Here is a 16,358-nt window from a genome sequence, read left to right as displayed (position 1 = left end):
AGCAGCAGAGCTTAGTATTTGAGACAGAGACTACATGGCTCACAAACTGTGATCTATTTACACTCTGGCCCTTTACAGAAAAAGGAACCCCTAACCTAGATAAATACTATATAAACCATATAAATGTCTTTATATGAAATGTGTATACTGCCAATTATAGGGTTGTGTAATTTAAAACTTTGACTTCAATTATTGTTTATCCTGGGCTTCCCTGGCGGCTCAGTGGTAAAGAATCTGCCTGCCAATGCAGGAGATGCAAGAGACCTGGGTGGGGAAGATCCCTTGGAGGAGGAAATGGCAACCCATTCCAGTATTCCTGCCTGGGAAATCCCATGGAGAGAGGAGCCAGGCGGGCTACAGTCCATGGGTTCACAAAAAGTCGGACACTACTTAGCAACTAAACAACAACTGTTTATCAGTTTTGAAGGCCAATTTTAATTTTGAGCAAATCCAGTTTCCATGAGATTGGTAGCGTGGTCTTTGGCATCAAAAGACCCGAGTTGTATATTATGAGCTCTGTTATGTGGACTGCTGTACGGTTTACTTACAAAATTTAAAAGTACAGAACGGCTTCTTTGCCCGTCTTATCCCAGGGATCAGAGGTCAGATGTCTCCTACACCTGGGCAGATACTGACTGGGACCCGTTAGGGACTGGGCAAGTCTACGCACGGCACCACATATTTGTAGTCCCTTTCCTGCAGCTCAGCGAACGGAGATGAGACTAGGCTCCGAAGGACCAGCACGCCCTTATCTCCCGGTAAAGGCCACATTCCTGTCACTCTCCCGGGGCTAGTCCTCCGCTCCCGCTTACATTGCTCAGGTGACCTGAACGGTCTAGGGCGGGGAAAGGTGGGGTCAGCCTCAGCAGCCAATCAGGACTCGGCCCCTTGCCCAGCCAATGGGGTTTAGCCAATCCGGCCTGACGAGGAAGCCCTGGGACAGTGCTTGCGCCTCTTGCTTCCAGCTTTGGGTGGCGCTACGTGGGATCAGCTGGTTCCGGTCGTGGTCCTTGCTCGCTCGCTCGCTCTCCGAGAAGCCTTCGGTGTGCCGTCCCGGAGGCCATGGGGCGTCAGTGGGGGCTCGCCATGAGGGCAGCTGAGCAGGCGGGCTGCGTGGTGAGCGCCTCCCGGGCAGGGCAGCCCGAGGCAGGCTCGTGGAGCTGCAGCGGGGTGATCCTGAACCGTCGCCCGGGCCTGGTGCTGTGCCATGGGGGCATCTTCACCCCCTTCCTGCGGGCCGGCAGCGGGGCGCTGACCGCTGCGAGCGCCGCCTTCCTGCCCGGCGACAGTTGCGGCGACGACCTGCGCCTGCACGTGCAGTGGGGCCCAACCGCCGCAAGTCCGGCAGGCCGCGCGGAGCGGGGTCGCCCGGGGTTGTGCACGCCCCAGTGCGCCGGCCTGGAACCCGGCCCGCCCGCCCGGCCCCGCGGGCGGCCACTGCAGCCCCCGCGCCCCGCCGAGCTTCTGCTGCTGTTGAGCTGCCCGGCCTTCCGGGGCCACTTCGTGCACCTTTTCGGCGGCGAGGAGGCCGAGCAGTGGCGCTTCTCAAACGCAGCACCGGATGATGAGGTGTCGGAGGAAGAGGAGGAGGACCAGCTGAGAGCGCTGGGGTGGTTCGCGCTGCTTCGCGTGCGGCCGGAGATGGAGAAGGAGGCGGAGGAGCGAGGGCCGGTATTGGCCGTGGCGCCTCTCGGGGACGTGCCCAAGGGCGCACCGCTTCTGGCTTGCGGCTCCCCGTTCGGGGCCTTCTGCCCGGACATCTTTCTCAATACGCTCAGCCGCGGCGTGCTCAGCAACTCAGCCGGCCCGCTGCTGCTCACCGATGCCCGCTGCTTGCCAGGCACGGAGGGCGGAGGCGTGTTCGCGTCGCGGCCCGCGGGGGCTTTGGTGGCGCTGGTGGCTGCACCCCTCTGCTGGAAGGCCCGCGAGTGGGTGGGCCTCACGCTGCTCTGCGCCGCCGCCCCACTGCTCAGCGTCGCCCGAGCCGCCCTCTGTCGCCTTCACCCCGAGACTGCCGCCCTGGCTGCCCTCCTACCGCCTGAGATGGGTGCCCCGTGGGGCCTGCCCCTCCGATACCGAGACCCCGGGCCCCCTTGGGCAGCTGCGGCCGTGCTGGTGGAGTGTGGTTCTGTCTGGGGCTCCGGAGTGGCCGTGGCGCCCCGTCTCGTGGTGACCTGCCGGCATGTGGCCCCTCGGGAGACGGCGAGGGTCCTGGTGCGCTCCACCACCCCCAAGTAAGGCCCTGAAGGTTGCCCGCACTCCACTCCCTCACCAGTTGTCAGGACTAGATCCCAGGCCTCAGGTCATAATCCTGAGGACTATGGAGGCCTTCTGGTCTCAGGCTCATGCCTTGGTGGTGCACTGTGTGTAGGGGCCTGGGACCCTCCTCTCATCCATGGTACTCAGAACCCCAGAGTAGGGAGTTCTGTGCCTCCGGCAGAGGGTGAATGGGACTTGGGCAAGATGCCAAGCAACTCTGGAGATCTGTGGCACCGTTCAGCATCCCTGACTAAGCATCACTGAGCTCCCACTCCCAGTCTGAATTCCTTCTGGGCAACTCCTCTGTCTCAGCCTTGCACCCACACACACCCAGAGGCCCTTGAATGGAGTCTTCCTAACCCTGTTCTCTTTCCCCTGAATGCCTAGTGAAATGCCAGGGGCCCAGGGTGCCACCCTCCTGGAGTAGGAGAGGAGCCTGTTACTCTTACTTGGTTTATCTCTTAGATCTTAACCAGAACATCCCTTCTGGATCAGAATGACAGATATGGGGTTCTACCTAGTAAGAATATTAGAGTGGGGCCCAGGCAAATAGGTATATTTTGAACAGTTGTGGGGTGGTCTTGGCCACCAGTTTAGGACTTCAGACAGTCATTTGTCCCCTCTCTGCAAGGAAAGCACTTTTGCTGTCATGTACTTTCACTTGCTCTGACAGTGGAGTCGGCATCCTTGGCTTCTTGGCTTGATTTTCTAATACGTGTTCTTTCTGTTTCTTCTGTAATCCCAGGTGCTTTACCTAGGCCAAAGCAAAGCACTATAGCACCTTGGTGTTACTGCTTGTTGTTCTCCTGTACGTGGTCCAACCCAACTTCTCAGCCCAGATCTTCCCAAACGCCTCTACTGAACTTCCAAGGTTAACCCAGCCTGGCTTTGCCATAGAAATCCCCTCTGACAATCAACAGGATGGCTATGACTTTATAGGGAAGACAGATACTGAGAATTTTCCTCCGTGTGTGGTCCCCAATTCCTCCCCCCTCCCACCGTCCCCCACCCCAACATACTCTTGCTCCTAGGGAACCCACCAGGTCTCCTGGAAGCTACTCCTGCAGTGTGTGTAACAGGCAGCCATGCATAATCTTGGGCAATGTGCTTAATCTGTCTAAGCTGCTTTCCCAGGAATTGACATGTAAAGTCTTGCTACTGCCACATAGTAAGAGCTATAGAAGTGCTAGCATCTATATAAACACGGACCCAGAGGATGAAATTGTATCATGTGTGTCCCACTAAATGACAAGACTGTTGGTATCAAATGAGGAGAAAAGGAAGACCCTGGGAAAATCAGCCCTGGCTCCTCCCGCTAACTGTATGCTGCTCTGCTGCTGCTAAGTCGCTTCAGTCGTGTCCGACTCTGTGCAGCCCCACAGACAGCAGCCTACCAGGCTCCTCCATCTGTGGGATTTTCCAGGCAAGAGTACTGGAGTAGGGTGCCATTGCTTTCTCCCACTAACTGTGTGACTGTGAGATATATTTACTCAGCCTCTCTGGGCCTCAAAAGCACCATCTGAAATGGAGATAATACCAGTGTCTAGTTCATGGGGCTGCTCTGAGGACTAAATGAAATGATGTCCATAGAACATTAACACCAGGCCTGGCCCACAGCGCTCCCTGGGTGCTGGGTGTCTGTGATCATGATAACGTGCAGGAACCTGTATATAGAGGTACTCTGCACTTGGTAAAGCATATTTGGAAATTCCACAGAACAGCTAAGTGATGTGCCCAGAGTTGCTTGCGGGTATGTTCCAGGGCTAACACCAAATCTTTTGAGTCCCGAGTTCATGATTTTTACTGTTACTCATTATTTTGCTTCCTCCCAGTGCTAAAAGTTGGGAAAGCTAGCCTGTCATTTTGTTTCTCTTGTATCCAGGAGTGCCATAATCTGGGGACGTGTGGTGTTTGCCACCCAGGAGACGTGTCCCTATGACATAGCAGTTGTGAGACTGAAGGCGGACCTAGATGGTGTCCCTGTACCTGTGCCCGCTGAGCATTTCCATGAAGGTAATGAATAAAGGGTCCCTTTGGTCAGGAAAGGACCTTAGAAAATCAGTGTTGGGCACATCAAGCCTACAGATCAGGGGTCAGCCCCTCAGGTCAGCTTCCTTCCCCACCCCTGCTGGAGTAACGAGTCAAGCTGGCACCTTGTTGCGTCCTGGTTACAGTGCTTTGGCTGGAGTTGCTCTTAGAGGCCTCCCTGCTGTGCTCAGCATGCCCACGGTGCTGGGGGGCAGGTGGAATTCCCAGCAGAAGGTAAAGCATGTCTTTTTCCTGAGGCCCTGCAGCAGTGTAGTGTGGAGGTGCTGAACCTTGAGGACTCCTCATAACACTGCAGGCTGGTCTGTGAGGCTCCAGTGGCATGATTGGAGTGAAAGGCCTCGTGATGCTGCCACAGAAGTACCAGATGTTTTGGTTTGTGGATGTGATTTTTTTCTAACGTAACAAGGATTATGAGCTCACTGCATTGGCATCTCTTCTGCCACTTACTAGCCCTGTATCCTTGGAGAGGCAACTTAATATTCTTTGTCTCGGTTTCCACATTTGTAAAATGGGGATAATGCTACTTACCCCTAGGTCTTGTGAGGGCTGGGTGAAATATTGCCTGTAAAGCACTTGGTGAAGGAAAGTGGTGCCCATTTGTAGTTATTGTCAGCATTTTATTTTCACCAATAGACTTTTTAGTCCCAGGAGTTGGGTGTTGATTCCACAAACATGTATTGAGTGCCTGGCTAGATGCTAGGAATCCTAAAAAGTGACTACCCAGTCCAGAAAGGGAATGAGGGCTGAAGAGAAATGATGGAGCAGATACAGTGGAGGTCCTGACCTCTTTCTGTAGGGGCCTGGGGAAAGTTCTCATGGAGGCAACAGGCATCTGAGCAGAAACTAGAAAGGCAGACAGGGTTTGGAAATTCAGAAAGGACTGGTTGGCGGGGGTGGGGGGGCTTGGCGAGTGTGTGAGTCCTGCCAGACAGAGGAGGCTCCCCAGCTTAACCCTCCTTCCTTCCCTGGCAGGAGAGGCTGTCAGTGTAGTGGGCTTCGGTGTCTTCGGCCAGGCTTGCGGGCCCTCGGTGACCTCAGGCATCCTGTCGGCTGTGGTGCAGGTGGATGACACGCCGGTGATGCTGCAGACCACCTGTGCCGTGCATGGTGGCTCCAGCGGGGGACCTCTCTTCTCTGCCTGCTCCGGGGACCTCCTGGGTAACCAGCTCCTCTGCCGTCTCCCAGCTTTCCCCTGGCCAGAGCCTCAGTCCCACCCACGAGTGCTCAGTGGCCAGCCCTAGGAGACACCCTCTGTCTGGAAAGATGATGGGCCTTATGCCCAGGGGTAATTAGCCAAGGTTTTTTGGACTGTTGTGCTTCTGAGGTCGGAGAGGATGGATGCTGGGCTTGGAGGGAAGAGATCTGAGTTCTAGTCCTTTCTCTGCCATTAAGGCACTCCACGACCTTAGGTAAGTCACTTAATATCATTTGATCTGTGAAACTCAGTAGTTGGATGCGTCCAAGGGTCACAAACTCAAAAGCCCAACCTACCAGTTGGGCAGGTAAAGTGAAGGAGTGAATATCTTCAGTGAGTGGAGGGCAAAGGAGAAACGGGGTGAACACCACTCAACTCCAGCACATTCTTGCCTCATTACAAAGATATGTGGGCCTAACACTGGCTGACTTTACAGTTTTTCACAAGAAAGTGTGAACTCTTTTTTTTTTTTTTTTAAATAAATATGTGTTTGTTAAATCTTTCAATTTAAAAATTCTGTGAACTTAAGTTTTTTTAAAAAAAATCTGTTTAAAAAAAAGCCAACCATGGGTCCATATGGATACGTCCACCTCCAGTCCAGCACACAGGGTTCATGCAAGCCTTCCCCACTTCTGACTGCTTTCTCCTACAGTGAGAAACGTTGCCTTTCTGTTGCTAGCTGCAGTAGATTTACTTATTTCTTCAGCTGTAGTGTACAAAAAAAGTACTTTCAGAATTCCTAACCACATCCCTGTGAGAAACCAATTTACCAACTAGAAGACAATATTTGAGCGAGTACCGTTCTTTAGCCTTAAAGTGTCCAGTCAAAAGGCTGTTTTCCAAAGTTTCTTAGATTAGCTCCTTCCCCTTCAGAATGGTTATGTGATTCATTTGAAATACAGTTAGGTACATTCATCCTAGTCTGCATTCCATCTTTCTCCCATATACTGGTTGACCTTCTAAAAGATGTATACAGATAAGTGGGTACAGAGATAAATATAAATGTGTGTATGCATGAGTTTGTGTGTGTGTGTGTACATTTGTCTCTTATCTCGGTCTGCTGAGAGGGGCTAGAAGCCAGTGACACTCCAGTTGCAATGAGCATGCCGAGAGTCCAGATCTTGGTTTCTAAGAGTCATTCTCTAATAAAAAGAACCAGGAACTGACTGATTCCAGGGCTACTTTGTGGTGCTGGAAATGAAGGAAACTAAGAAAAAACAAATGATGAGCGTGTCAAATGTTGAAAAACCTAAGAGCTGTGAAGGAGCTCCTGTTGGAACAATTTGAGCAACAAAACAAATAGCAGTAGTATTGGATTGTAACCCAAGAAAAGAATGAATACTTGTGAGTCTATACTAATATAAGTTAACATTGAATGAATTTTAAAATGGAGACAAAGGATAGCTTTCCCTTATGGAAGAATTTCTATTAATAAATGTAGGAGAAATGAAGCTCAGTAGTTGTAGCACATGGGCCTAGTTACCCCATAGCATAGGGGATCTTCCCAGACCAGGGATTGAACTGGTGTCCCTTGTATTGTAAGCCAGATTTTTAACCACTGGACTACCAGACACGCCCTATCACCTCAGTCTTAATCGTGAGAAAACATCAGGTCAACCCAAATTGAGGGACATTCTACAGAATAACTAACCTGTACTCTTCAAAGTGTCAAGGCTGTGGAAGATAGAGACTGGAAGTGACTCAGGAGGAGACCCAGGATACATGATGACTAAATGCCATGTGGGTTCCTGGATCAGAAAAAGAGCATTAGTGCAAACCCTGGTCCATCCAAGTGAGTTCTGTACTTTAGTTAATAGCATTTCACGAAGCTTAATTTCTTGGTTTTGATCAATGTGGTGTGGTGACGTAAGGAAAAGCTGGGTGCTGGATGTACAGGAACTCTGTACTATTTGGGCAAGACTCCTAAAGTTTTCTTCAAAAAATTCATACACATGCACTGAGCCGGCCACCCAAAACTTCTGTGTGAGTCTGATTCATTTATTCATTCACTCCATAAGTTCTTGTTGAGGTCCCGCTATCCCAGGCACTCTTCCAGGTCCTGGGGAGATTATGAATAAAACACAGCAGCCCGGCCCTCATGGAGCTGAAAGATAACAGAAGTTGGAGAGAAAAATACCAAAATAAGTGAGACATAGTGTCAGATACTGATAGCGTTAGGGAGAAAGTAAAGCCAGGAAGGAGGACTGGGGCGTGAGGGGCCTATGTCGATACATGAAGCCTGGTGTCTGTCACTATGAGGGGTATTCAGCACCCCCGCCCCCGACAGGCCCAGGGCCTCCAGGATAGAGGTGGGTCTCCCTCCCTTCCCTGCGCCTTCGCTCATGCCCTCTTTTCCTCTCTGTCTTCTGAACAGGCATCATCGCCAGCAACACCCGGGACAATAACACGGGGGCCACATACCCCCACCTGAACTTCAGCATCCCCATTACGGTGCTCCAGCCGGCCCTGCAGCAGTACAGCCAGACAGGCGACCTGGGCGGCTTCCGCCAGCTAGACCGCGCCTCCGAGCCAGTGAGGGTGGTGTGGCGGCTGCAGCGGCCCCCAGCAGAGGCCCTGCAGAGCAAGCTCTGAAGCTGTGTCACCCCTCTGCTGGGGAGAGCAGCCCTCTGATGCCGTGGGGAGGGCTGATGCTGGCAGCCTCAGGATCCAGACGGGACCCACCAGAGCCCAGTTGCCTCCCCTTCACTACCTACCTTGCTCAGCTCTGGAGTCTGGACCAAACTTCTCTTTGGCCTCTGGGGACCTCTTACCGGGCAGGCCGTTTGGGGGCGCTTTCTCTCTCTGCCCCCTGACAGTAGACTCAGCTCTGTCCCTTCCCTTCTGGCGAGCTCAGGACAGCCGTACAACAGCCCTGGTCCTGACAGAGATGCTGGCTGCAAGACAGGCCCAGTCCTGGTTTCGAGTCTGTCCCCTGTCACCTGATGATCGCTGGCCACCTGGAGCAGCATCTTCCCTGGGGCCTTGGCTCCTCTCTGCCCTCGGTCAGAATGGGGCTGACAGGGCAACGGGGCTTCCTCAGAAAACCTCAGCAGAGGGGCTCTGCTCCGAAGACCAGAGGTGCAAGAAAAAGCATCATCCTGTTCCGTGGACCAGCAGTGGCATCCCTGGAAGCCAGGACTCCCGGCTTTTCGTATGTCAGGTGCCCTGACCTCTGAGGCACTCACACACAGTGCCTTAGTTTTCCAGCCCGTGAAATGGGCCTCAGGGATCTGGGGTGGGGTGGAGGAGTGGAATGTGTCTTGCTGGGCTGTCTGGTTGGGGTTCAGGAATAAACAGGACCTCCAAGGGATGAGTCCTTATACGTCAGATTCTTTTTTCTTTCTTTGTTTCAGGAGTTGAATGGGGAAAAGGAAAGCTCCAGGCACAGAAGTACACACTTTCTGTCCTGCTGTCTCAGTGGGGTTTGATCTCACAGGACACTCTTGTGTCAGACTACTCCTAGAAGCTGGTTGTAGTGCCAGTCAGCCCTGGATGGGCTTGCAGGCCTGGGTCAGTAGTGGTCTTAGCCTGGTAGCAGATGTTTACAGGGTGCCTAGCTGAGCCAGGCCTGGGGATGGACAGGAGTTGGGGAGTTCAAAGGTGAACAAGGCCACGGTGGCCACTAGGAGCTAAGACCAACCCCTGGAGTCAGGAACATGTATTGCATGCCCAGGGCCTTGTGTGCGCCAGCCTTCAAGAAATAATTGTTAAATCATTGACAGATTGAATGCAATTTGGGAATAACTGGGGCAGGAGTGAAATGGGGTGGGGCTCTAATCTAAGCAGAGAGAATTGCTCTGAGTACTTTGTTTCAATATCTGTTTGTTGAGTGCCAGCTCTGGGCAACCACAGAACACTCCGGAGACAGTGATTCTCTTCTCTGTGGATTAGGAAAGGGGCCAGAGGGCAAATGTTTTAATAGCTGGAATGAAAGCCTGTAGTGAATTAACAGGTGGTGAAGGAGGGCTGGGGTCTGACTTGGCTGTGAGTGGGAGGGGAGAGGATTTATTCCAGCAAGTGTGGGTGCCAAGGAGCTCAGGCTATGCTGGGGAGATGGGTGTGTGCCCCCACCCCCACCGCCCCGATTAATGGAGCAAGGGCCTCTCTGCCCTGTTCAGATGGAAGACCGTGTCCAAGGGCCCCAAGGATGGAGGATCAAGCAAGGATTCATCCAGGTGACTCACGAGTTGAACCCTGAGGGGAGACTGTTAACCAGATGGGCTGGAAACAGGGAGGTTGTCCAGGTTGAGGGCAGCAGGGGCTGGGACAAGGAATTGTGGAACTACACACATGTCTTGCCAGGCTTAGTGGAGAAAAGATTGGAACGGAGGCTAGAGAACCAGTGACAATGGCCCTGGTGAGGGGAAGACGGCCGAGGCAGGCCTGGCGGGTGTGGAGAAGCTCCAGCGTGACACAGGAAGTGGGCTTGGCTGGATGTGGGGCGATGCAGAGAGAGAGAGGGGTCAAGCGGTGCTGGGTCTCTGGCCAGGATAGTGATGAGCGGCTGGCAAGTTTAGGGACAAGATGTTTCCCTGGGGTGTCTGTGGGACCTCAAGTGGAGAGCAGAGCAGGCTGTTGAGTAAGTCCCATGAGTTAGGATAATGCAGGAAAAGGTCCCCTCTCCCCCAGCTCAGTGGCTAAAGACAATAGAAGTTTGTTTATTGCTCACAGAAAGTCCAAAGTCGTGCACCTGACCAGGAAAGTTGGGGGGGGGTGGTGGTGGCTGTCATGCATTTGGGGTTAAGGGACCCAAACTCCTTCCCTCCTACAGCTCTATTATCGCTGGGCCTGGGACCTCGGACCCTAGCAGGTCCTCTGTATACTGCTAGTGGATGGGGCAAGAGAGAATGGACAAGATATTCTGGCTTCTTTTTTTAAAAAATTATTTTTTATTTTGAAACAGTTTCAGACTTACAGAAAAGTAGCAAGAATCCCGACACACCCTTCCCCCAGACACCCCTTACCGCCTGTGCCAAACACCCCAGTGATGTTCTCTATGACAGAAAGACCTCATCTGGGATCATGAGTTGTACCCACTTGCCATGGCTCTCTCTCTACCTTGACGTGGAGCAGCTCCTAAGTCTTTCCTTGAGTTGGATGCCCTTGACCTTCCTGAAGTCATTTTGTAGAATGTGTCTTCGTGTGGGTTTGTCCATACTTCCACATGATTAGATTCAGGACGTACATCATTGGGATATCACATTAGTGATGTCTTGTCATTTTCTCCTACTGGGTGTCACATGATCTTTATTTGTCAAATTACAGATGATAATATCGATCCTTTGACTAAGATGATGCCTGCTAGGTTTCTCCACTATAAATTTTCTTTTTTGTTTGTAATTAATAGGTATTTGTGTGGAAATATTTGAAGACTGTGTAAAAATACTGTTCCCCACCCAGTTTCATCTACTATGCTTATCACACATTGATGTCCCTTGACTAACTTAATGTTTGCCAAATGGTAATCTTTTGTTTTTATTTTTCCTCCTACATTTATTCATTGGCATTCTATTGAAGTAAAAGCTTTCCCTTCTCTCCGTTTAACTGTTTTTGTGGAATCATGGATTTGTATTTTAATCAGTGGATTATAATCTATTCTTGTCATTATTTTGATGCTCAAATTGTCCCTATTGGCTGGTGGGGACTCCTTCAAGCTAACTTCTGTGTTCTTTTGGCCTCTCCTCATCATTTTTTTTTAAATTAATTTAGTTGGCTGTGCCAGGTCTTACTTGTGGCATATGAACACTTAGTTGCGGCATGTGGGATCTAGTTCCCTGACCAGGGATTAATCCTCGGCCCCCTGCTGGGAGCAAGGAGTTTTAAACATTGGACCACTAAGGAAGTCCCCTCCCCATCATTCTTTGAGAACTTCCTTCAAAGCATACTGTTCTAGACTTACCTTGTACTTTCCCTGGAATCAGTCACTTCTCTAGGGTCCTTTTTCATTAGAAAATGGTATTTAGAAACAAATATCTAGGTACTAGATGTGCTTCTCACTCAGGTGTTGCTGCTCCCAGGCCCTCTCAGTAGACAGAACTTAGATCTGTATTTACTTCTGTCTCTATATATTGTAAGTCACGAGTTAACACCAACAGTTGCAGTTTGAAACTAAAAGCTCAATACCACAAGGTTCATTCTCGCTGTCCCCTTTTCATATTGGTACTTCCCTCCTTTCAGTGAGAAACACAGCTCCGTTATCCTCAATATATTAACTTGTTTGTTCCACCCCCTGCATGTAGCCAATCTTCTGACCCCATCAGGCTGTCCCTGCCACCCTGCTCTGATGCTGCTCTTAAACAGGCCACCATTACTGCTTTGCACAAGCCTGCCTCGTGATTTTTTTACTTCATTAGTAAAAAGGAAAGAAAGTTGCCCTTGCTGCGTAACTGCTTCAGCCCAGAAGTGACATTATAATCATCCCTGCTCACATTCCTCCCATGAGAATCTGGCCCCAGCCAGCAGCAAAGTGGTGTGGGGGAGATGGGCAACGTAGTCCCTGGCTGGCAGATGCTCCTTGGCAGGCCCCCTGTGCCATAGAAGGGGAGAATGACCTTTGTGGAGAGCTGGTTGGCTCTGCCAAGCTGGGTCTAGTTTTAGTGCTGCTTTAGGAACAAAGACTCACTCGTATTACCAAAAAAAAAAGTCAGTTTGGCATTAGATGCTCCTGCACAGGTGCTGGAAAGCTGCTTGGCCTGGGGAAGCTCTAGGGCCCACTCGGCATGAGTGATTACTCAGCATCCCTCTCTGCTTTGCTTCCTCTCTTCTGGCCTGGCCTTCTGGGCACTGAGTCTCTCCTCCTGTGTTAGTACAATTTGGTCTTTCTGGCCCTTCTCTCCATGACCTTTTACCTCTAGATTTCCTTGTCACATGCCCCATTATCAGATTTCCTCAATAAATGTCCAAGAGAGCAAATATCTGCTTGAGCCCATCATTTTCTCATGCCTTGCTACATCTGGGAGCAGGTGCAGTGGAGAGCCTGGGGCTGCCAGTGTTTAAGAGCAGGAACCTGCAGGAGCCTGAGAAAGGACAAGCAGAAGCACAGGAAGTAAACCAGGGAGGCTAAGACCTCGGTCAGCAGGGCAGACACCAGGATCTGTTTTCCTCTCTTCTTTTCCGCCCATACTCTGGATGGCAACTCCTGGCCATCCCCAGTCGGGTGTGTCCATGAGTTCCAAAGCACAGAAGGGAGGTACACCACTTCTGGGCCCGGCCTTTTCTGTGCCCTTACCCCCACCTGCTGGGAGTGGAGACATCCCTTAAGAGACACCTTGGCAGCCACTTGGTGAAGACAGTCCCTTTAGCTGGTCCCTGGATGATGGTGTGGAGCTGGCAGCCTTATTAACCAGTCCACTGGCCTGGTACTGAAGCCTAGGCAAGTAATCCACTTCTGTTGTATTTGAGCCATTAGACTGGGGGGTCTGCTTGTCACAGCAGTAGAACCTAGCTTCATGAATATAGTCTTCCCCTAGCTGTGAGCACTCTGCCAAAGCACATTTCAAGGGAGAGAAGAAACTGGAGGATTCCCCTGTTGTTTGAGGGTTGTGAATTTCACTAAAACTGACAAGATTCTTCAGATAAAGTTAAGAGTTGTCCCTTCCTTAAGTGGGAATACCGCTTCTGTTTCTCTGGGCCCTTGAGTTGATCCCAGTACCGTGGCGCTCCCCACAGCCCTGGGAGCCAGCAATAGAAACACCTGTTGCTGTCAGGGAATGTATGCCTTCAGCCTTGCTGAGAGCCAGCAATGCGTCCTCCTCTTAGGTTCTGGGATATTAGACAACCTGCCTGATGTTCCTACTACTTTTTTTTTTTAATTCAAGGTTCCCATCTTTCATTTTTTTTCTAATTATTTTGGCAGTGCTGTGCAACATGCGGGATCTCAGTTCCCCCATCAGGGATTGAATCCGTGTCCCTAGCATTGGGAGCTCGCACTAATCATTAAGGTTCCATAGAACTACCAACATTAAGGCATCTGAATTGTATCTCACTGGTCCCTCCAGCACCTGGAAATTCAAAGACAAAAGTCCCTTGTTAGGCAAGGAGCCACAATTTTCAGTGCCAAAGATATGTACACTGTTGAGTGGGAAGAGAGAAGTGATGTGGGGACAAGAAGGTTCCACTGGGACCCCCTCCCCTCTCTTGAATCAAGATGTTCCCTGGTGGCCAAGAAGGTGTTGAATGACAATGACACTTTCCCTAGTTTTCCTGGTGTGGGTCAGGTCCTTGGAGACGGGCCATACCAGCTCTGCAAGCCACGCTCCAAACCCAGCATGGGCCACTGCATGCCTCTCTCTCCTCCCTCCCAGCTTCAGGTTTGAGCTGCAATTTTAATAAGTCCTTTCCTTGTACCCTGCCAATTGGAATCCACTTCACCTGTATTGGTCCAGTCCTTCCACAAAACTCTCCTTGACCTTCCCAAGCCCCAGGGCTGTGTCCCTGCCCTGGGCAGGCTGTGGTGGTTTTCTCCACCTCTGTTTCCCACAGTGCCGGGGCATGAGCCCAGTGAATTTCTGATGCCTGTGTGACTCACCACTGAGTCTCTCCTATGCCTGCTCAGTGACCTCTGGCTCCCTTAGCGATGATGCCCTGATTTTAGGGTCAAGACCCAGCTCCTCTCTTTTACTAACTGTGTGATTTTGCTGATTTATTAGCTTGAGTTTTAGTTTCCTCATCCGTGAAGTGGAGATGAATAAGACTTACCTTGGAGGATCCACGTGTAAAGTAAATTTGAGAAGCTATCCAAAGCACTTAGTCTGTGTTCAACAAATATTAGTTACTATGTTTCTAGGAGTACTGGTAGGGTTGTTTCACCAGATATGAATCATTCTGATTGTCAGCGGCCGGATGGAGGCAGGAGTGGAGAGGGACTCCTCATTGAGTATGGGGTTTCTTTTTGGAGTGATGCAAATATCCTGAGCTACCCTGGTGGCTCAGACAGTAAAGAATCCATCTGCAGTGCAGGAGACGTGGGTTCGATCCCTGGGTCAGGAATATCCCCTGGAGAAGGGCATGGCAACCCACTCCAGTATTCTTGCCTGGAGAATCCCATGGACAGCTATGGGTCCTTGGGGTCACAAAGAGTCAGACACGAATGAGCAACTAACATTTTGGGCTTCCCTTATAGCTCAGTAGGTAAAGAATCTGCCTGTAATGCAGGAGACCCGGGTTTGATTCCTGGGTTTGGAAGAGCCCCTGGAGAAGGAAATGGCAACCCACTCCAGTATTCCTGCCTAGAGAATTCCATGGACAGAGGAACCTGGCAGGCCACAGTCCATGGGGTCACCAGGAGTCAGACATGACTTAGCAACTAAACTATGGGATATCCTGGAGTTAGATAATGGTGAGGATTGCATAGCCTTCACCCCATTATTTTATGTTTTAAAAGTGAATTTTATGGTATGTGAATTAAATCTTAATTAAAAAAAATCATTTAAGCAGGGACTTCCCTGGTGGTCTAGAGGTTAAGAATTTGCCTTGCAAGGCAGGGGACTTGGGTTCGATTCCTGGTTGGGGAACTAAGATCCCACATATACCTCAGAGAAACTAAGGCTGTACACCAGAACTACTGAGCGCGAGTTCCATAACTAGAGAGTGTGTGCACCACAGCAAAAGATCCCGCAGGCCACAACTAAGCCCCAGTGCAGCCAACTAAAGAAATATATATACTTTTAAATCATTTAAGCAAACATTAGTGAACTTTAAGGGAACCAAGTGCTGGGTCAGTGCCAGATGCTGGGGACTCAAAGTCCAGCAAAGCCAGGTCTCTGCCCCAAAGAGCTAGTCAATGGTGGTTGTTATCTTCAGTGTCAGAGTTTAACCACCCCACCCTCCACTTTCCTCTAGATCTTCCCAGGTGGTGCTAGTGGTAAAGAACCTGCCCGCCAATGTAGGAGACACAAGAGACATGGGTTTGATCCTCGGGTCAGGAAGATGCCCTGGAGTAGGAAATGGCAATCCACTCCAGTATTCTTGCCTGGAGAATCCCCATGGACAGAGGAGCCTGGCAGGCTACAGTCCATTGGGTCGAAAAGAGTTGGGTATGACTGTCTGCATGCCCCCCGCACACACACACACACACACACACACCACTTTCTTCTAGGGATTTCAGGAGGACTAAGAGGAGATACAAGCTATTTGGAAGTTTGCAAAGCCCAGGACAAATGAAGGCTCACTGCGTCCAGAACATCAAAGCCAACTCGGGGCTCTCTGATGCATCCCTGAGAGACAGGGGTGGGGTAGGCAGGGCTTATGGGCTCTCTGTACCCCACACTCTGGCACAGCTGCTCTTCTGTGACCTCAAGGCCTGAGAGAAGGAGGTGCAGACTCCCATGCCTCTGACTGTATTCTTTTCTTCAGCTCATGTTCTCACTGGGCAGGGTGCCAGCTGGATGGGAGGAGATGGGAGGATTCCAAAGGACCAGCAGATGCAGCCTGAGGTGTGTGGGCTAATAACGAACATGGGATGTTCATGGGAGGATGCCAGCTCCTTCTCTACCTTGAGATGATTCTGGGTACCAGCATCCTCTAGATGGAATTTCTCACAACACTCCCTATGCCAGGGGTATTGAAAACAAGACCTCTGACCACAGCTTTTGGAAAAGGTACAGAAATGCTTACTTCTAGCATAAACAGTCATGAAAACCAAGGCAATAAAGGGCACTATTCAAAGGAGCACCGGGCTGGGAGAGAGGAAGCTGCCAATGCTCTGCGTCATAGCCTTGGGCAACCTAATTTCCTTATATCAAAGAGCTGTAATAAATGGCTGCTCTGTACTCTGCTGCTGCATGCCAGGCAACGTACTAACACACTTCACACAAATGATCTCACTGAACCTTTTCTTTATTTTTTTTCCCATCAA

At 50.8% G+C, this 16,358-nt stretch overlaps 1 protein-coding gene across 3 annotated transcripts; it reads left to right on the top strand.

Moving 5' to 3' along the window:
* Positions 1–409: 409 nt before the first annotated feature.
* Positions 410–8,830, top strand: TYSND1 (trypsin like peroxisomal matrix peptidase 1). Of its 3 annotated transcripts, none has more exons than XR_003109060.3 (4): positions 416–2,234; positions 4,142–4,272; positions 5,281–5,717; positions 7,878–8,015. XR_003109060.3 is itself a non-coding variant. In XM_006078076.4 (4 exons), exons 1-4 carry the CDS (start codon positions 1,063–1,065, stop codon positions 8,093–8,095), a joined length of 1,707 nt encoding a protein of 568 aa, XP_006078138.3. In that variant the 5' UTR covers positions 441–1,062; the 3' UTR covers positions 8,096–8,830. The 3 variants fall into 3 exon arrangements, 2 of the variants coding, with proteins under 2 accessions (XP_025140462.3, XP_006078138.3); XM_006078076.4 differs by having other exon boundaries at positions 441–2,234; positions 5,281–5,466; positions 7,878–8,830; XM_025284677.3 differs by lacking the exon at positions 5,281–5,717 and having other exon boundaries at positions 410–2,234; positions 7,878–8,830.
* Positions 8,831–16,358: the final 7,528 nt, after the last annotated feature.

This window comes from Bubalus bubalis, chromosome 4, assembly GCF_019923935.1.
Source record: "Bubalus bubalis isolate 160015118507 breed Murrah chromosome 4, NDDB_SH_1, whole genome shotgun sequence".
NCBI lineage: Eukaryota > Metazoa > Chordata > Mammalia > Artiodactyla > Bovidae > Bubalus > Bubalus bubalis.
This window is presented reverse-complemented; position numbering and strand designations above follow the sequence as displayed.

Coding starts and splice junctions, on each gene's coding strand:
- TYSND1 (XM_006078076.4), top strand. CDS start 1,063: ATGGGGCGTCAGTGGGGGCTCGCCATGAGGGCAGCTGAGCAGGCGGGC. Junction 2,235..4,141: donor GTGCGCTCCACCACCCCCAA/GTAAGGCCCTGA, acceptor TCTTGTATCCAG/GAGTGCCATAATCTGGGGAC. Junction 5,467..7,877: donor CTGCTCCGGGGACCTCCTGG/GTAACCAGCTCC, acceptor TCTTCTGAACAG/GCATCATCGCCAGCAACACC.